The 20770-nt window shown below is 44.2% G+C and overlaps 1 protein-coding gene across 4 annotated transcripts in view; it reads left to right on the forward strand.

Annotated features, from left to right (window-relative positions):
- Positions 1-20770, forward strand: part of ATP8A1 (ATPase phospholipid transporting 8A1) — a 263824-nt gene that overhangs the window by 45738 nt on the left and 197316 nt on the right. For 2 of the 4 annotated variants that reach the window (XM_032784994.2, XM_032784992.2), the window contains exons 5-7: positions 6541-6586; positions 13928-13968; positions 15322-15395. In XM_032784994.2, coding sequence (XP_032640885.1) covers positions 6541-6586; positions 13928-13968; positions 15322-15395 — 161 coding nt within the window. The remainder of the gene's footprint in view (positions 1-6540; positions 6587-13927; positions 13969-15321; positions 15396-20770) is intronic. The other 2 variants (XM_032784991.2, XM_032784993.2) reach the window with 1 other exon arrangement.

Here is a 20770-nt window from a genome sequence, read left to right on the forward strand (position 1 = left end):
CAGGCGAGGTAGTTTAGGCCAGGCCCTCCACATTCACCGGTCTCTATGGACCACGAGCTTCTGCGTCCTTCAACCCTGGAAGCTTTTGAAGTTCCTCGGGATCTGCTGCACCTTACAGCACTGTTCTTGCCCTGTAGGAGGGAGGAACCTCTGACGCTGGCAATCCCACCCCGCCCCCAGGTGCAGTCAAGAGAGAAGCAGGCAGTGATCTCCAGGCATTCCTCCTCTCCATATCCTTCAGCACTGACCCACTCAGACAGAGAGCCTAGTCACTCCCCAAGCTCTGGATGCACCGAAGCGCGGCTCCTCCGTGGTCTTCAGTCTTGGAGACCTTAGAGTCAGAGTCTGACTCCTGTCACTCAGAGGAGTAGGAGCTGATGATTGAAGTCAAGGCGAGACAGGCAAGAGCTCCAGGCATGGCCACCACAGTGGCAGAATCCACCACAGTGGCCATTCTGGACCTCCTGGGCCTTTCACCAGAGCCAGGGAGGGATCCAAGGGCACTGCTCCACATTGTCTGCAGTGACCTCAGCCACATGCATCGCACCATCAACTGTGCAGCTCACTTTGGTACCTACTCACATGCCTCGACACTGGCGACACTTTAGACCTCAGCTCCGACAGCATTTTTGGCACTGATGACAACCTTGGCACTGACAGTGGCACAGACAATGGCCCTGCCACCTTCATTGGCTCAGGCAGCATGTTTGGCACCAGTGGCACCATCAGTGTCTCCAATGCCCATACCAATGCCAATTTCAGCATTGACAGCCCAGGCGCTGATGGACACTCCATCGGCACTGTTGTTTTCCTGAGAGTCGCGGGACCCCTTGGGAGCTGATGGCAGGGAGCAGCCACTGCTTATAGGGACTTTCTCCTCCTCATCTCTGGACAAGGCATAGGGAAGTCATAACCCTGGTGCTTGAGGACAGCAGGATGTTACAATAGTTGCTGCGAAGGGTTGCTCAGGGTCTGGGCATTAAGGCTGAGGAGGTGGTCAAGGAGGCTGATCCCATGGTGGATATCCTTGTCCCCACGGAACCTTCTCATGTTGCCCTACCACTTATAAAGACTATTGTGGCAAGACCAAGACCCTGTGGCAGACCTCAGCTTCCTTGCCACCCACTGCCAAGCGCAATGAAAGACATTATTTTGTGTCCTCCAAGGGGTATGAACATTTGTACTCCCACCCACCTCCCGACTCTTGTCGTGGACACTGCTAATCAACATGAGCAGGGCCCTCCCCTAAAAGCAGGGAGGCTAATTGAGTCCACCTTGTTGGGAGAAAGGTTAGTCTTATAACAGCTGCTTGGCGATGGCCAAATTTGCAGAGCTTCTCCCTTCAGACTCCCAAGCCTAGTTCTCGGCTTTGGTGGAGGAGGCAAAGCTATTCTCCCAGGCTTCCTTTCAGGCCGTGTTGGACAGTGCTGATGCCGCCACCAGGGTCATGGCTACTGGGGTGGCCATGAGAAGGGTCTAGGTGTTCCCTTATGAGGTCCAACAGATCATTCAGGATCTCCCATTTGAGGGCGTGACTCTTTTCTCTGAAAAGACAGACAAGAGGCTGCATAGCCTGAAAATTCTGAAAACTCACAAGCCACCCTCAGGTCTTTGGGCCTGCACACTCCCACCACACTGCAGAAACACTTTAGGCCACAACCTCCTCTGAGGTTCTATCAGCAAAACCCCAGGATGGTTCTTGGAGGAGGAACAGGAGTGGCAGGAAAAGACAACACACATCCTCAGGCCAGGGCTCTGGCCAACCCAAACCACCTTCTGGCCCCAAACTGGCCTTTTCAAGGTGCGGTGGAGGATGGTGCACGAGAACAAAAGCTGGATCTACCCCGCTTTACTTTTTCCTTCTGATTGTCCCCTTTCTACCGTGCATGGTCCTGTATCACTTTGGACTGCTGGATGCTCTGCATGTTAGAGAGAGAATACTCTATCCAATTCTGTGCCCGCCTGCCCTTCCAACCTCCTTCCCCGTCCCTCCTCAGGGACCCTTCTCATGAGTCTTCTGTGTAGACCAGATGTTGATACACCTGCAAATATTGTACATCCCCAGAGTACAGAATGAACTGGTGGACCACCTCAGCAGGTCATTTCACAGCCACGAGTGGTCCCTTTGTCTGGATGTTGTGATTTCAGTCTTCCAGAGGTGGGGCTTTCCCCAGATAAAACTATTCACCATGCAACACAACAGGAAAGTGCCATCAGTTCAGCTCCTTCCAAAATCACAGCCCAGGCTCCAGCACAGATGCATTCCTCCTCCACTGGGGAGGTTATCTCCTATACGCCTTTCCACCCATACCACTCATTCACAAGGTACTCCTTAAGATATGGAGAGAACGAGCGAGCGAGCTCAAGTCATACTGATACACCAGCCTGGTCCTGTTAGCATTGGTACACATTTCTCCCAGACGTGTGTGGAAGCCCCGATCACCCTACCACTCTTCCTGGATCTTCTGAGACAAGATCACTGTCGTCTTCAACATCTGAACCTCGAGACTCTTCATTTCACGGTGTGAAAGCTCCATGGTTGAATCCAATGGAGCTTTCCTGTTCAGACCAGTTTGGACAGTTCCTCCTTGGCAGCAGAAAACCCTCTACAAGAGCCACATACCTTGCCAAGTGGAAGAGATTTTCAGTCTGATCAGTGCAGTGCCATTTGTCCCCAACGCTTATTCTGGACTACCACCTCCATCTGAAGCAACAGGGTTTTTTGTTGTCATCATTAAGAGTGCACTTAACTTCCATCTTGACCTTCCACCCGGGCACAGAGGGCCACTGTGTTTGCTAACGCTATGGTCAGCTGGTTCTTAAAAGGGCTCAACAGGCTATACCCTAATGTCAGCCTGTCCCTGCCTGGGACTTCAATCTGGTCCTTTCTAGGCTCATGGGACCCTCCTTTGAACCGTTAGCAACATACTCCCTGCTCTACCTCTCTTATAAGGTGGCATTCCTGTTAGTGATAACTTTGGCGAGCAGTGTGTCTGAGCTCAGGACTCTAATATCAGAGCCTCCCTACACCATGTTCTATAAGGACAAGGTTCAGCTCAGGCCTCATCCTGCTTTCCTCCCAAAGGTTGTGTTGCGGTTTCACATCAACCAGGACATTTTTCTCCCAATATTCTACCATAAGCCTCATTCCAGCAGCAGGGAGCAGAGGCTCTACTCTCTGGGTGTCCGCAGGGTGCTAGCCTTTTACATCAAGAGAACAAATTGTTCAGAAAATTGGTCCAGTTATTCGTGTCAGTGGCAGACAGAATGAAGGGTCAGCCTGTGTCATCACAGCACATCTCATCATGGATAGTGTCCTGTATTCATGAATGCTACAACTTGGCAGGTGTTCCTGCACCTCCAATCACTGTGCACTCATCAGAGTGCGGGCTTCATCAACAGTGTTCCTGGCTCAGGTTCCCACTCAGGAAATCTGCAGGGCAGCAACATGGTCCTCCATCCATACTTTCACCATGCACTATGCGATTACCCAGCAGGCCAGAGACAATGCGACCTTCGGATGAGCAATGCTCCAATCAGTGAAAGACTCCAACTCCACCCCCCAAACTTGGGCTTGTGAGTCACCTGATTGGAATTGACATGAACAAGCACTCGAAGAAGAAAAAACGATTACTCACCTTCTTGTAACTGTTTTCTTTGAGATGTGTTGTTCATGTCCATTCCAATACCTACCCTCCTTCTCCTCTGTTGGCGTAGCTGGCAAGAAGGAACTGAGAGGGTGGCTGGTCGGCAGGGCTTTGTATTGAGACCCATGAAGGCATGACTTCAGGGGGTGCATGGACTGACCCGACGGATGAGACCCATGAAGGCATGACTTCAGGGGGTGCACGGACTGACCCGACGGATGAGACCCATGAAGGCATGACTTCAGGGGGTGCATGGACTGACCCGACGGATGCTGCTGGGGAAAAATCTTCTGACTGCTGTGCACATGCACGCACACACACCTTATTGGAATGGACATGAATAACACATCTCAAAGAACAACTTTTATGAGAAGGTGAGTAACCATTTTTTCTTCGAGATGTGGTGTTTTGCACAGATTCCTCAACATGCCCTGCATCCCTGTTAATTGGATTTCCACTTTTCAGGATTCTTATTAGTGAAGGATCTGAGTAGTGGCTGCAGTGTCCTGCCCCTTATACCTTCAGCTATGGTAGCCAAGAGAACATCAGGGACCTAGTCAGAGTTACAACAGATATTGCTAGTCAGAAAGGATCTAGCACGCATGGGGGGCATATGCACCAAGAGCGGAATATATGTTAACAGCACATCTCGAAGAACCACAGTAACTGTGGTTCTAAGTAACCATTCCTTTTGGACTAATTACTGTACCTTGTCACTGATCAAAGTGCATTGTGCATCATCTCAGCCATCCTCCATCAGGAGATTCCTTCAGTGATTGGCTAATGTCTGTCAGAGAACCTGTCACAAAATGGGATCTCAATTTAGTTCTGTCATGACCAGGACATCGGCAGTCTGACCTAGTGGTCAAAGCAGGAGTCAGGAAGCAGGCTAGGTCAGATAGCAGGAGATCAGAGTCCAAGACAGGTCAGAGGGCAAACAAAGAATTGAGCATTAGGAAGCAGGCAGGATCAGGTTACAAGGACATCAGAGGGAGGAGATATACTTGAAAGTAGAACCATGGATGGATAACTATTGTCAGGCTAGGTCAAGACACCAGTAAGTCAAGCCAGGGAAACAGGAAGCACAAGGCACACAGTCCAGAGCAGGGTGGATCCCGCTTGCATGGACAATTTCCTGTTCCTGTACTGGGTTTATATGGAAACTATGAACCAGTCAAGATCCCCAGCATCCTGCCACTCAAGTTCCAGGACTGGATTCCTCTATTGGGTTTCAGCTTCTGCCCTAACAACCGTTAGCAGATTGCTGAGTAGTAGGTTGGAGCTTTCATTAGCTCCCATGGACCCAGGTACAAGACTTGCAGTCCCTGACAAGTGCTTACAAAGATTATGGATGGACCTTTTGAGCCTGTGGGAGAGCACTGTATTCAACCTGTTGGAGATGGCATTTTTAATCACAGTACATCTACAAGAAGAGTGAGTGAATTGTAGATTTTGATAGATGTGTCTGCCTTCACTGTATTGCACAGAGACAAAAGTTGTCGTGTGTCCGGATCCAAATTTTTTGCCTAAAATAATGTGAGTTCTGCCTAAACTAATCTATTTGGCTGTGCCTACACTGTCCCAGAGTTCAGACTACGAGGGTGTGAATAGCAGTGCAAACCAAAGTGCTGTGCTATAACTCCCTCGTGTGGATGCTGCAGGTGCAAACTAAAAGGTTCCTAGTTCTCATTAATATAGTCCTGTTTGAAAAAGACTACATTAATGTGAACTAGGAACCAATTTGGTCATGTCCGCAGCATCCATATGGGGGAGTTCAGCGTAGCACTTGGCATGCACTCCTCGTCATGCTCCCATAGTCTGAACTGTGCAGCAGTATAGACAAGCCCTTAGTCTCTTTTCCAGGCCTTATTCCTTCTACGGGAGAATTAGACTCCATACTCTGTTAGAATTTTTATTTCTATCAGATGTCACCTAAACTTTTGGATCCAAAATAGATATGTTAATGTTTTAGGTAGGGTTTCAGTACAGGTGGCATTATGGCTTGCCTTAGTAATATTAACTTTATAGAAATCTGCAGGGAAGCTATCTGGGGTTTAATCACATGTTTACACAACTTCCATTCCCTTGACTTGACATTTAGATCCAGTGATTGCTTTGGAGGGCAGTTCCGCAGTCCTTGTTTAGTTAGAATTTATCAGCCTACCTTTGAGGTGGTTATATTGCTAAATAGTGTCCCAGAAGTGGTAAATGTACAGACGCTACCTCAAAGAAGAAGAAATAATTACCAAGAGTAAATTCACTAGCTATCCCTTTCATTCCTAGTTAGAGGGAGCTAGTTCCACCCATGCTACTGCAGCCATAGTAGCATATGGAAAGATTACTTTTTATCGATATCTTTTGCATCAGGAGAATGTTGCCTCTGCTTATTCACACTACCGCCTACCTTCTCTCCTTCTTTGGTCTTAAGAACTTTGAGGTTTAGCAGAAGGCACTTGCATTGTGTAATCTCTTAAATCTCATCTCAGAAAATTCTGTGCCATGATGTTTTATATGGTCCCAACAGAAACTACTTTTCAAGAAGACTCCTGAAGATTTTGGGCACCATCCCACAAATGCAAGCTGTCTGCATCTTGGAATTAGGGCAGCTAGTGAGATATCCAGAATGGAGTGGTTCTTCAAAAGGACAGTTTTGATGTAGCATTCTCCTTGACTTTATCTAAAAACAAAAATACTTGATTAACATAACATGCAGTTTTGTAAAAATTGTTTAACAAAAACTTGAAATAATTCTGCCTGGTTTTTTGTTCACTTGTGTGAGTGAAGTGGAATACAGGAAGTGTGTGTATATAGTATTTTTTCTGAATTGTACATTTTACCTTGTTAGCAAAATAACTATTTTAATTCAATTAACAGTTGTGCATTTTTATTCCAGAAAAGACATAAAGCTGATAATGCAGTGAACAAGAAACAAACACAAGGTAGGAACCATTTAAAAAATCTCTAAATTGTGCAGCAAAGAAAGTCTAAGCTCAGAAAGGGGAGAAACCAATCTTCCTGCAGTGCAAATTTGAACACTAGAAACAATGCCTGACTATAGTCAGGTCAGTTCCAATGGGCAATACCTAGCAGGGAGAGATTATTAAAATTCAACGAACATTGGCCTAGAATCGTAGGACTGGAAGGGACATCGACAGGTCATCTAGCCGAGTCCTCCGCACTCATGGAAGGATTAAATATCTACACCATCCCTGACAGGTGTCTGTCTATCCTGCTTTTAAAAATCTCCAGTGATGGAGATTTTACAACCTCCCTAGGCAATTTGTTCTAGTGCTTAACCTCCCTGACAGTTGGGAAGTTTTTCCTAATAGCCAACCTAAACCATCACTGCCACAATTTAAGCTCATTACATCTCACAGGGTAAGGAGAACAATTTTTCTCCCTCCTCCTTGTAACCAGGGCCGGCTTTAGGCCTACTCCACCAATTTCCCCGAATCGGGCCCCGTGCCTAAGAGGGCCCCGCACCCAGTGAGAATCCCTTCCCTGGCTAGAGGCGCCTTTTTAATTTTTAATTTTCACTCACCTGGCAGTGCTTCGGGTCTTCAGCAGCACTTCAGTGACAGGTCCTTCACTTGCTCTGGGTCTTCGGCAGCACTTCGGCGATGGGTCCTTCAGTGCCGCTGAAGACCTGGAGTGAGTGAAGGACCCATCACCGAAGTGCCGCCGAAGACTTAGAGCACCGCCCGGTGAGTACAAGCCCCACGTGTTTTTTTATGGTTTTTGTTTTTTTTAAGTCATCCCTGCAGGGGTCCCGTTGAAACTGTTCAAATTGGGCCCCGCACTTCCTAAAGCCGGCCCTGCTTGTAACAGTCTTTTATGTACATTAATGCCTCTCTCCATGTTGGATGGATGAGTCCTGGATGTGGTTCAACAAGGGTAAATACAATTTTCAAAGATACCAAATTGTAATTTTCTCCCTTCTCCGGTGTCCTCAAATCCACAAAAGAGGTGAAATATGCTAAAGTCTGTAGAACATCTTTTGAAATTGGCAGGCTGGAAAGAGTTCCTGAGGCAGAGATGTTCTCTGGCCACTACTCAGTCTTGTTTCTGGTACCTAGGAGATCTGGGGAGAACAGAGCTGTGCTGGACTTACCACACCCTAACAAGTTCATAAGGGGGACTGGATTCAAGATGGAAACCTTGAAGTCAGGACTAATGGCGTTCTGCCGGGGGATTACTTTATGTTGGTCAATTTGAAGGAGGCCTGTCTTCATGTGCCAGTTCACCATGAGCACAAGAGATTTTTGTGATTCGCTCATGAGACCAATCATTTTCAGTACAAAACGCTGCCTTTCTGGCAGGCATCCATGCCCTCAAGTGGTCACAAAAATCCTTGTTGTTCTAGTGGCTTTTCTCAGGCAGAAGGGAATAGTGGTATATCCTTTCCTGGATGAAATTCTAGTAAAACCTCATTGAAAGAGAGGTCCCCTCATGTGACTCAGGCAATGATCCAAATTTTGCAACAGCTTGGATTTATAGTAAATCTTGGGAAGAGTCATCATCAAGAATCTCAGTGCCTAATTCATCTTGGAGTGTTGATAGACACAGAGGCCCACAAAATCTTTCTGGCAGCCAAAAGATGGAACTAGAACAGATAAGCAATTATCCTCCTGAGGAGATGCCCAAGGACATCAGCAGGCACCTAATTAGTGATCTTGGGATGATCATGTTCTGCACTGGGATAGTACCTTGGGCAGAATGCATATAAGCACTCTCCAGAGTTTCCTGCTGGCCATTCCCTGCCATTTTTTTTTCCATCTTGGAAAGTGAACATTCTTTCACTAGTGTTGAAATCCCTGGATGGTGATGGCCATATTGGAGCGCGACAGGTGTGTCATAACAACAGATGCCATTCTGGAAGGGTGAGGAGTATTATCCAAGAAGTTGGTGGCTCAAGGGACATGGTCCTTCTTGGAATGAAAGAAAAGTATTCATTTTCTAGAGCTGAGAACAATATATAGGCTGTTCAACAACTGGCCCCAGCATTGCCAAATGGCTATGTTGTGACAATAACGAACAATACATCAACGATGGTGTACATAAACTATTGGGGAATACTGGATCAAGGGATCTACAAAAGGAAGCAGCATCATTGATGTAGTGAGTGGAGGCCCATCTATGGTCTATCAGGACCTTGCATATCAAAGGTTGCCAGCAACGTGAAGGCCGAGTGAATGGGCAGAAGGAAAATTGATGTTGCAGAATAGGGTCTTCAAAACAAATCCTTCTGTCTGATCATCAAAAAATGTGGAGTTCCTATTGTGGGTCGTTTTGCAGCCAAAGAAAACTATAGAAGGTTCACCAATAGTTTGCAGGAAAACTGGCATAGGCATAGATGTTCTTGGCATAGGTATCCTGTCATTCAAGTGGCCAAAGGGCTTACTTTATGCTTTCCCATCACTGATAAACATCACCAGTGTAATACGGAGGATCAGAAAGGAGGAAGCAGAAATTATCTTAGTAGCCCCCCCCATTAACCAAGGGAGGCCTTGATTTCCTGACCTTGTGAACATGTCAGAGCCACCGTTGTTCTTGAATTCAAGGCCAGATTTGTTATCCCAGAGTCCATTTCTTCAGCAGGCTCCCTCCCTGTTATATCAGAGTTGACAGGTATATTATTCATCATTTCCCAGGCCTGCAGCCTAGTTGACCTTTCATATGTAGATGGTTGCTAAATCTTGTTGCTTATTCCTCTTCAGTATCACCAAAATCCACCTTTCCTTGCTATCCCCATTGCAACAACCTTGTCTCGTGCCTTGGCCATCTTACAGGTCTTCTTTTGGCCTTCTTGCCTTCTCTGCTTTCCATCTCCAGGCAAATCAAAATACTGTATCAAAAGTCATGATCTCTCCTCTCAGTTCTGACCATATCACCCACCTCTTTGAATACCTAAAATGTATTTCTGTCTCCTGTTGCATCAAATTCAGGCTTTTCATCTTTACCTATTAGGCCTCATATAATGTTGCCATACCAGCATATTTGCTTTTATTTCCTCCTTTCCATTCCCAGTTCCAATTCTTTCATTTTACCCTATTTCCCAGCCTCAGCTTGGAATCTTCTAGCATGGTGTTCCTTATGTCTGGAACAGTCTTCCTTTCCCTCTCTGCCTTGCATTCTCTCTCCTTCAAATCCCTACTTAAATTCCAGTTCTTCAAAGTAATACCTATTCTCTCCTCGTTAGTAATGCCACACTCTGTCTCACCTTATATATTGTCCAGTAATTTAGATTGGTTTTTTTTTTTGTTTTAATGCTGCATTCTACAGGGCAGGGAACATGTCTTTATCTATGTTTAATAAACTGCCATGTATGTTGCTATGGTGCTTCTTATAAATGATTTGTGATAAAAATAAAAGGATAATTGATAGGGTTCTTCTGTACACTAGAAAATCATGTCAACATTTTTATCAGCGAGTATTCTTGAGATTATTTCCTATAGTGATTTTAGAAGATTTCAATTCAGATCATGTTGTTTCTTCTAGAATTTAATACTTTTGGAAGCATCGCTCATCAAATCTCATATTAAAATATGTCTTAATTTCCTTAACTTTTTATTTCATTCTGCTTCATACACATTTTATGCTGTAATTAATTAATGCAAGTAGTATGGGGAATAAACAGGAGGAACTAGAAATACTGGTAAATAATCGCAGATGCAACATAATTGGCATCATAGAAACATGATGGGATAATTCATATGATGGGAATATTTGTGTAGAAGGGTACAGCTTGTTCAGGAAGGACAGGCAGGGAAAACAGGGAGGAGGTGTTGCCTTGCTATCAAAGATGTATACACTTGCACTGAGACAGAAAGGGAAGGCAGATCTGTTGAAAGTCTCTGGGTAAGGATAAAAGGGGTTAAAAAAAGGATGATGTCATGGTAAGGGGTCCATTAAATAGGAAGAAGAGGTGGATGAGACCTTTTTTTAAACAACTAACAAAATTATCCAATACACAGGAGCTGGTGGTGATTGGGAGACTTTAGCTACCCAGACATCTGTTGGGAAAATAATACAGCAGGTCACAGATTATGCAACCAATTCTTGGAATGCATTGGACATAACTTTTTATTACAGAAGGTATAGAAAGTGACTTGTGGACTGGCTGTTCTGGATTTGATTATGATAAACAGGGAGGAACTGAACTACTTGAGAATCTAAAGGTTGAAGGCACCGTGGATGAAAATGATCATGAAAAGACAAGAGTTCATGATTCTTAGGAACAGTAGGAAGGAAAACAGTAGAGTAAAAATAATGGACTACAAGAAGGCAGACTTTAGCAAACTCAGAGAATTAGTAGGTAAGTGCCCATGCAGAGCAAGTCTAAGGGAAAAAAGAGTTCAGGAAAGTTAGCAGTTTTTCAGAGAGGCATTATTAAGGGAACAAGAGCAAACTATAACAATATGTAGGAAAGATAGAAAGTATGGTAAGAAGCCACACTAGTTTAATCAGATTTTCAATTATCTGAAACTTGAAAAGGAGTCCTACAAGAAGCAGAAACTAGGTCAAATTACAAAGGATGAGTATTTAAAAAAACACCACCACAAGAATGTAAGGACAAAAATAGAAAGGCCAAGCACAAAATGAGATTAAACTAGCTAGAGACATAAAGGGTAACAAGAAAACATTTTACAAATATGTGGAAGCAAAAGGAAGACTAGGGACAGGGTAAGTCCATTACTAAATGAGGAGGGGAAGATAACAGAAAATGCAGCAATGGCCTGCAATAGGTTGGACTAGGCCAAAAGGCCCCCTGCTGGAGGCCTCAGGGTTCTGCCACGTCCATGCCAGGGAAGGAGCAGTGGAGAGGTCCTCCAAGCAGGCTAGAGTGGCTGCAAGGGAAGCAGCCAATCAGGGCCCAGGAGGGCCATATGAAAAGAGCTGCAGAACAGAGTAGCAGTTAGTTGCTACTTGGAGCAGGAGATGAAAAGATTGGAAGAGCAGCAGGGCTATGGATGGTTTCATAGCAGGGACCGGGGGGAGCATTGTAGGAGCTCCTGGCTGATTGCTAGGACTGAGTAGGGACTGAGCCTGGGGAGGAATGCAGAAAGATAGTGTCTCCAGGGAGGAAGCCCTGGGGATACAGCCCCATACTAGGGCTGGACTACTTAAAGACTAAAGCCCAAGGAGGGCTAAAGAGAGACAGGCCCTGGTGGACCGTATACCCAGAAGGGGTTTGAACTGGTTAACATGCAGACAGTGTGACTCAGCTGGAGTGCTGTGTCGCTGACAAACCTGCCTGAGAACCACCAAAAGGAGTCACCAGAACTAAAGAATGCAGATGCGCCCAATCAAAAGGGGCATTCGTGAGTGGTGGGTGCCAAACCCATTACGTGACTGAAGTGTTAAATACCCTTTTTGTGTCAGTTTTCACCAAAAAGTTAGCAGTGATTGCATGACTAAGATAGAGAGCTACAGAGTAAATGGGGTAGGATCTAAGGCTAAAATAAGAAAAGAACAAGTTATGAATTACTTAGAGAAGTTAGATGTCTTCAAGTTGGCAGGGTCTGGTGAAATACATCCTAGAATACTTAAGAAACTGACTGAGGAGTTCACTGAGCCATTAGCGATTATCTTTGAGAACTCCTGGCTAGAAACCTGTACTCAGAGAGTAGTTATCAATGGCTCATGATTGAGCTGGAAGGGCGTATCGAGTGGGGTCCTGCAGGGATTGGTTCTAGGTCTAGTTTTATTCAGTATTTTTACAAATGATTTGGACAGTGGCATAGAGAGTGTACTTACAATTTTTATGGATGATACCAAGCCGCAAGGGATTGGAAACACTTTGAAGGACAAAATTAAAATTCAGAATTATCTTGACTAACTGGACAAATGACCTGAAATAAATAGGATGAAATTCAACAAGGACAAGTGCAAAATTTTACTTTCAGGAAGGAATAATCAGTTGCATAAATACAAAATAGGAAGGAGTACTGCAGAAAAGGATCTGGAGATTATAGTGAATCTCAGTCTAAACATGGGTCAACACTGTAATGCTGTTGTAAACTAAGTGAACATAATTCTGGGATATGTTAATAGGAGTGTTATGCACTCTAATCAGCGCTGATAATGCCTCAATTGCATCCGACAAAGTGGATATTCACCCACGAAAGCTCATGCTCCAATACGTCTGTTAATCTATAAAGTGTCACAGAACTCTTTGCTGCTTTTACAGATCCAGACTAACATGGCTACCCCTCTGATAACTGCAGTATTGCGTCCAGTTCTGGACACCACACTTTGGGAAAAATGTGGACAAATTGGAGAAAGTCCAGAGCAACTAAAATGATTAAAGGACTAGAAAACCTATGAGGAAAGACTGAAAAAGATGGTTTTGTTTAGTCTAGAGAAGAGAAGACTGAGAGGGGACAATAGCAGTCTAGAGTACATAAAAGATTTATAAAGAGGAGAGTGATACATTTTTCTCCTTAGTCATCGAGAACAGGACAAGAAATAATGGGCTTAAATTGCAGCAAGGGAGACTTAGTTTAGACATTAGGAAAAACTGCTTAACTGTATGGGTAGTTAAGCACTGGAACAAATCGCCTAGGGAGGTTGTGGGTCTCCATCATGGGAGTTTTTTAAGAACAAGTTAAACACCTCTCAGGAACTGTCTAGATCAGAGGTTCTCAACCTTTTTCTGAGCCCCCCCAAATGTGCTATAAAATCTCTATGGCCCACCTGTGCCACAATAACTGGTTTTCTGCATATAAAAGCCAGGGCCGACGTTAGGGGGTAACAGGCTGGGCAATTGCCTGGGGCCCCACACCACAGAGGCTCTCACGAAGCTACATTGCTCAAGCTTCAGCTTCAGCCCCAGGTGGTAGGACTCAGGGCCCTGGGCTTCAGCCTCTTGCAATGGGCTTCAACTTTCTACCCTGCGCCCCAGCAAGTCTAAACCTGTTTGGGGCCACCCCTGATTGAGAACCACTAGTCTAGATAATACTTAATCCTGCCTCAGCACAGGAGATTGGACTAGTTGGCCTATTGAGGTCTCTTTCAGTCCTACATTTCTATGATTTCTGACCCTATAGTCTTGTGATATATAGTTTGTATGAAAGGTGCTGTACGAATTAAAATTTAATTTTTACAATTGAAATGCTTGACCTGAAATAGCAGAGAATGTGTTGTTCAGTAAAATGCCATGTGAATATACTGCTCTATTTTATACGCATGATTTTAGTAACAGGGAACACATGAGGAGTGTCACCTATAAACAGAAGTTTTACTGTTGTACAGTCTAATTATGTGTCTTTGCTTTTCAGTATTGAGAAATGGTGCTTGGGAGATTGTTCATTGGGAAAAGGTGTGTATTTGGTTTTTTTTTTAGGGGTGTAAATTTTATGTTTATACTGACATTTGATATAATTTATATAATTTATATCAGAGTAAATGACAGTCATATGAATTAACTTACAAGTATGATGGAAAGCATTATATTTTTCAGTTTTTAGTAGCACTTTCTATAAATTTAGCTTGTTTAGTAAAATGTACTTTTAGGCCCAAAACAAATTCCTCATTCAGGCAAAACTATCATTAATAGTTCAGTGGAAGGTCTGCCTGAATAATATTTCAATGAAAGTTTTGCCTGAATGTCTTCAGGTTTGGGGCTATTAGCATATGGTATATCTGTACAAGTACCTTTAGAATTATTAAAATTAATAGACAAGAAAATAGCTCAGTTTTTATATATTGAGCAAAGATTAGTAAAATTGTTTTTAAAGTTACTTAATATATTTTCAAAGCTTACCTTGTGTTTAAAATACTAAAAACTTAAAGCATTGTTGTGACGTAATAGAGCAGTGTACTGCTAAAGCTGGGAAACATTCAGAAGTTCTGTTGAAAAAGTATTTCTTCATACAACGCACAGTCAATCTGTGGAACTCCTTGCTAGAGGTTGTTGTAACGGCCAAGACTATAACAGGGTACAGAAAAATAGATGATAAATTCATGGAGGATAGGTCCATCAATGGCTATTAGCCAGAATGGGCACTGATGGTGTTCCTAGCCTCTGTTTCCCTGAAGCTAGGAGTAGGCAACAGGGGATGGATCACTTAATGATTACCTGTTCTGTTCATTCCCTCTGAGGTCACTGTCGGAAGACAGAATACTGGGCTAGATGGACCTTTGGTCTGACCCAGTATGGCTGTTATGTTCTTATTAGGAAATGTTTGTCAAAAAAACAGCTTTCATAGATTTGTGTAACTTGAGGTTTCAATAAATTTGATTCAATCAGATCTCTTTTTCCCCCTGTGGAATCATCTGCTTGCAAACAGGAGAGGTTTAACGTCATGAGATTCACATCTGTTTGCATGGGTTACAAATTAGCTGGAACCAGGAGCAGGCATCTGCTGTGATACAAGTTTAGGGAAACTAATTTCCTTTTGTGTAACTAGGCTAAATATAAATCTGACTATAGAACAATAATAAGAGTTCCCGATATCAAGGGCGATTAAAGTGGAATATATTCAATGCCAGGAATACAATGAGACTAGGCCTTATTTCAGTGGGATTTGGGTACCCAATCCCCCTAGACTCTTTTGAAAATCGTTGCCTAAATTTTTAACTGTCTTTTTGGCAAATTGAGGATTTACGCATGTGTAAAAGTTAGAGATAGATTGTGTGTTTGACTGTTAACCAATTCCCAGTTTTCTTACAGGTAGATGTTGGAGATATAGTTGTAATAAAAGGCAAAGAGTATATACCTGCTGACACTGTACTTCTCTCATCAAGGTAGAGATGCCCACTGATGCTTACAATGTAGAGGCTGGTTTCTCTACCCTGCATTAATTTTGTGATTGCTCCAAGGAAATAAGAAATAAACAGAAATACTCTTTACCTCTCCCATAATTTTACATTTAGTATTGAAAAAAAATCTGCATTTGGGTATTTAAAATCTTAAACATTTTTTCGTGCTTGGCATATATAATAAATAAAAGGAATTGTATCAGTCAGTTTTTTTAGAATTACATTAAGGGGGGTGCTAATCCCCTAGAGCAGAGGTGGGCAAACTACAGCCCACAGGCCACATCTGGCCCGCGGGATCCTCCTGCCTAGCCCCTGTACTCCTTGCCCAGGAGGCTAGGCCCTGGCGCCTCCCTTGCTGTTCCCCCTTCCCCGCAGCCGTAGTTCACTGCGCCACCAGCACAATGCTCTGGGTGGCGGGGCTGTGAGCTCTGGGGCAGCACAGCTGCAGAGCCTGGCCTGACCTGGTGCTCTGTGCTGCACGGTGGCATGGCTGGCTCCAGCTGGGCCAGCCCCCGGTGCTCCAGGCAGCACTTTTAAGGGGCAATTGAGTTCAGGGTGGTGGTCAGGGGTTGGGGCGGTCAGCGGGTGGGGAACAGGGGTCCCCAGGGGACAGTCGGTGGGGCGGTTATATGGGGGGGCTGGGGGCAGTCAGGGGCAGGGGTTCTGGGGGAGAACAGGGAGAAGGGGTGGTTGGATGGGGCAGGGTCCCTGGGGGACAGTCAGGAATGAGAGGAGGGGTTGGATGGGGCGGCGGGGGGCAGTCAGGGGTGGAGGTTCTTGGGACTGTCAGGGGACAGGGAGCAGGGGAGTAGATGAGGCAAGGGGGGAGGGGGCTGTCAGGGAACAGGAGGGGTTGGATTGGGCAGGAGTCGGGGGGGACATCAGGGGGCGAGAAGCGGGGGGGTTGGATATAGGGCAGGCCCGGCCCTGCCCTATATCCAACCCTCCATGCCCTAACCAGCCCTCCAGACAACTTCCAAAACCCAATGTGGCACTCAGCCCAAAAGGTTTGCCCACCTCTGCCCTAGGGATATTATATTGACAGGACCTTTAATGCATTTAAACTTAATTCTGTTGTTTGATATAATGCATGGATCTAACTGTTTGACTAGATGTCTATTACTGCATTTAGCCAAATTAACTTTTCACTATATTCATAACAAATTCAGTCATTTTTAAAGATACATTGATATTTTGCCCCATACAACAGAAGTCTGTTTTTATGAATAGTTGCTAATTTTAAATTAACACAAAAATAAATCTTAACATAACAGAGTAACCACCAAACTATCATGAAATTTTACTTATGATGTGATGTTTTTATGAACAGAGAATTTACTTTAATTCTTTAATATGTAGAACTTCAATAGAATATCTGTATATTCAAACCAAGTTTTCAAATTATATAAAGCTTCTGTCTTCAAACATGAAAAAAAACTCTATTTATGTTAATCATAACATAACACTGCATAAAATCATAAAAAGCATAAACAATTGTTTTTATTTTTAATAAATATTCTTCATTTCCTTGGACAGTTTCATTTATGAAAGCCAGATTTTACTATGCGGAGGATGCACTTTTTTCAGAATCTGTTTGATCAGGTCATGCGCTATTTGCAGTATCTATTCTAACAAATACTTTGAAATAAGAATGATTTAAATGCTTCAGAATAATTTATGTATTTTGATTTGCAGTTGTATGCATCTATTTTCTGATTTTGTTTATTTTTTGTATTACCATAGGGCCTAGGAGCACTAGAAACCCTAAGTCTAAGTTGACAACTTGATTGTGAATGAGAGATGATAGGCCAGGTGGGGATTGTTTAGTCTGCAGAAGAGAAGAAGGAGGGGGGATTTGATGGCTGCTTTCAACTACCTGAAAGGGGGCTCCAAAGAGGATGGATCTAGACTGTTCTCAGTGATACCTGATGACAGAACAAGGAGTAATGGTCTCAAGTTGCAGTGGGGAAGGTTTAGGTTGGCTATTAGGAAAAACTTTTTCACTAGGAGGGTGGTGAAGCACTGCAATGGGTTACCTAGGGAGGTGGTGGAATCTCCTCCCTTAGAGGTTTTTAAAGTCAGGCTTGACAAAGCCCTGGCTGGGATGATTTAGTTGGGAATCGGTACTTCTTTGAGCAGGGGGTTGGACTAGATGACCTCCTGAGGTCCCTTCCAACACTGATATTCTATGATTGACTGTAAAGGACCTTGAAAGTGGCTACAGTGGAAGCATTTATAACTTAAAAGAGTGTTTGTGCATGTTTGGGGTTAAACTTTATGCATGTGTTTAATTTATTGAAGTTAATAAAACCGGGCTTGTGCATAAAGTTAACCATGTGCATAAAGTGTTTGCAAGATTAGGATCTTTTATAATCTATAAAAGGTGATTGGGTTGGAAGGAGTTGAATTGTTATAAATTTGGGATTTCTGTTAGTGTAGTTCATCAGTTAAGACCAACATTTCCTAATGATAATCTAAAATCAAAGAGAGAGACAGACAGTATGTTCCTTAATTACAATCTATGGATTGTCTAATACAAGAAATAACCTGTCACAAAGCTAGGGAGAGGAGATAGATTTTGCCCAAGTGGCATCCCAAGTTTGGGAAACGTTATGTTAGAGGAATTTTCATATGAAGGATTATTTTAAGGCTTCAAATCCTTAATTAGCAAGACAATCTGTAGTATTTCAGAGGTCTTGATAGGTCATGGAATTAATGTCATCCAGCTATCCAGTATTACAAAGTAGATATCTTTGAAGTGCTGATGTAATAACATAAAATCATTTGGGTTGTAAGCACTCTCTCTAATGAATCATTCTGTTTGATTCATGGCAAGATTACTATAAAATCATAACTGTTGTGGAGAAAGTAAATAAGGAAGTGTTACTTTCTCTTTCTCATAACACATGAACCAGGGGTTACCAAATGAAATTAATAGGCAGCAGATTTAAAACAAACAAAATAAAATATTTTTTCACACAATGCAGTCAACCTGCGGCACTTCTTGCCAGAGGATGTTGTGAAGGACGAGAGTATAACAGGTTCAAAAAAGAACTAGATAAATTCATGGAGTATAGGTCCGTCAATGGTTATTAGCCAGGATGGGCAGTGATGATGTCCCTAGCCGTTGTTTGCCAGAACCTGGGAATGGGCAACATGGGATGGATCACTTGGTGATTACCTATTCTGTTCATTCTCTCTGGAGCACCTGGCATTGGCCAGTGTCAGAAGACAAGATACTTTGGTCTGACCCAGTATGGCCATTCTTATGTTGTTAGTACGTATTTTCAAAGCCTCTTACCATTTCTGTCCTCCTGGGGTAGAATTTTGTAACTCAGAGGTGTTCCTTCTCCTTCCATACCTTGTTAGGCAGCACAGTATCTGAGGAAGTGAAATCTTTTAGTTCCTTCTTGTCCCTGCCCGCAGGTATATTGGATCTTGGGGAGCAATTACCACACAGGTGGGGTGCCAATTAATTTCTTTATTAAAGGAAAAAGGAAGTGGTGGGAATTTAAATGATATGATGGATGGTAAGGGGTCAATGGTTTCTATTTTTATTGAACAATGTGAGTTCTGCGTGGGTCAGGTAAGTTGGGGTTCAGCAGTGGGATACAGTACAGTCACATAAGCAACTCAATTATTATAGGAACAACTTTGGATCAGTGTGGAATGCAAATAGTCCAAAATGGAGAATGCAAAGTAAAATGGAGCCTTCTAGTATTTTAATGGTCAGGCAATCTCAGAGTAGAATGTATTAAGTGGCTAATAGCTTTATCACAATTTATAACACATTGGATCAATGCAAATACAAGTATATCAGAAAAGTGGAGCACCAATGGCGGTGTGTGTGTGATCCACAGTAAATGCTGAATTACAGGTGCAATGTAATATGGTAAAGTTGAATTATTGCAATGTAACGTGTAAAAGACACTTAGATGACTTATTTGGAGGCTCGTGATGCAGCTAATCTTGCAGGTGTCCTAAGGCTGGGTCAAGGAACAGGTAGTGGGGAGGGGAGTGATGATTCAGTGGGCACTGATGAGGAGGGGAGTTGCAGCTGCAGCGGCGAGAGGAGACTCTTGAGCCTGCGGGCGTGAAGCCCAGAGCGTCCTCGCGAAGCTGCGGGCTGACTCGTACGGCAGAGAAGAGCAGCTGGAGGCGCTTTAGGGGAGTCTTGGGAGCAGCCACGGAGGGGGAGCGCTGTGACGTGGCAGCGTGAGAGAGCATGTGGAGATGGGGGGACGATGAAGTGGAAGAAACAGGGTTGCGCAGCGGGAGCACTTTCATGGGAAGGTTGCAGGGCGACGTTGAGGACAAACAGAGCGTGTGATGGTGTCTTCTGTAGGGGAGGGCAGCTCTCCCGGATAGGGAACAGAAGGCCGGGGCGAAGGCTGGACGAGCAAGCAGGCCGGATGAGAGCGCGGGAGGACAAGGCGGGGAGCATGAGACAGGTGTAAGAGGAGAAGGGCTTGAAGCGCAGGAGGAGTTAATTAGTAAGGCGATCAAAGTGGAGTTATCCCAAGAAAGCAACGAGAGTGGACAGGCCCAGAGGATTAGTAGGGAGGGTTAAAAGACGCTCGGGGCGAAGGCGAGTGTTCTGGAGGGGGTTTGGGTGTATCATAGGGGGAGAAGCGCTCTCGAGTAAGGGGGTGGGTGTGCGATTGCGGGGGGAAGCACATAGAGTTTGGAGTTCGGAGTGAGGTGCAGTACGGGGAAAAGCAGCATTTAGGGTTACACAGGAGGACGGAGACATACATAGAGGCGAGGATTGCGCGGTGAAAAACGACACGGGAAGTTTCAGGGAGAGTCGGGGATAGCGGGAAGCGAATTCAACAGCAACACCTTATCTATGCTCTACTTATCAAATTTTTAAATGACAGCAGCTTATTACAAGTAACACACAGGGTTACGCATACAACAGGCAATGGCTTTTCTAAATCTGTCTTACAACGGACTAGGCAAATACACAATTTCACATTCTAGCAAACGTTACAGCAAACTATACGGGAGCAACAAACAGCAACTATAACAGGCATGTGACTTACAAGCACTACATTTTTAGCCAAACTTGACTTATTAAACTAAAAGCAAAACCCTTGTGCCAGTCTTACGATGGGGTACAGAGGGCAGAGTGTATGTGCCAGTATACAGGCTCCCAAGGCAGCCCCAAGGAACCAAGGGATGGTGGCTGCAGCAGTGATACGGCTGAAAGCAGTGGCAATCCGAAGCAAGCCGCAGGAGCAGACTCAGAGCGGCACAAACTTATTTTAGCGGCATAAGCCGCAGAGTATTTAAGAAGTTTTAAGCACACACCAAGGTTTAGCTTGGAGTCGTATTGTGCTGGGAAAGAGAGCCCAGCA

The sequence above is a fragment of the Chelonoidis abingdonii genome, chromosome 5 (assembly GCF_003597395.2).
Source record: "Chelonoidis abingdonii isolate Lonesome George chromosome 5, CheloAbing_2.0, whole genome shotgun sequence".
Classification (NCBI taxonomy): domain Eukaryota; kingdom Metazoa; phylum Chordata; order Testudines; family Testudinidae; genus Chelonoidis; species Chelonoidis abingdonii.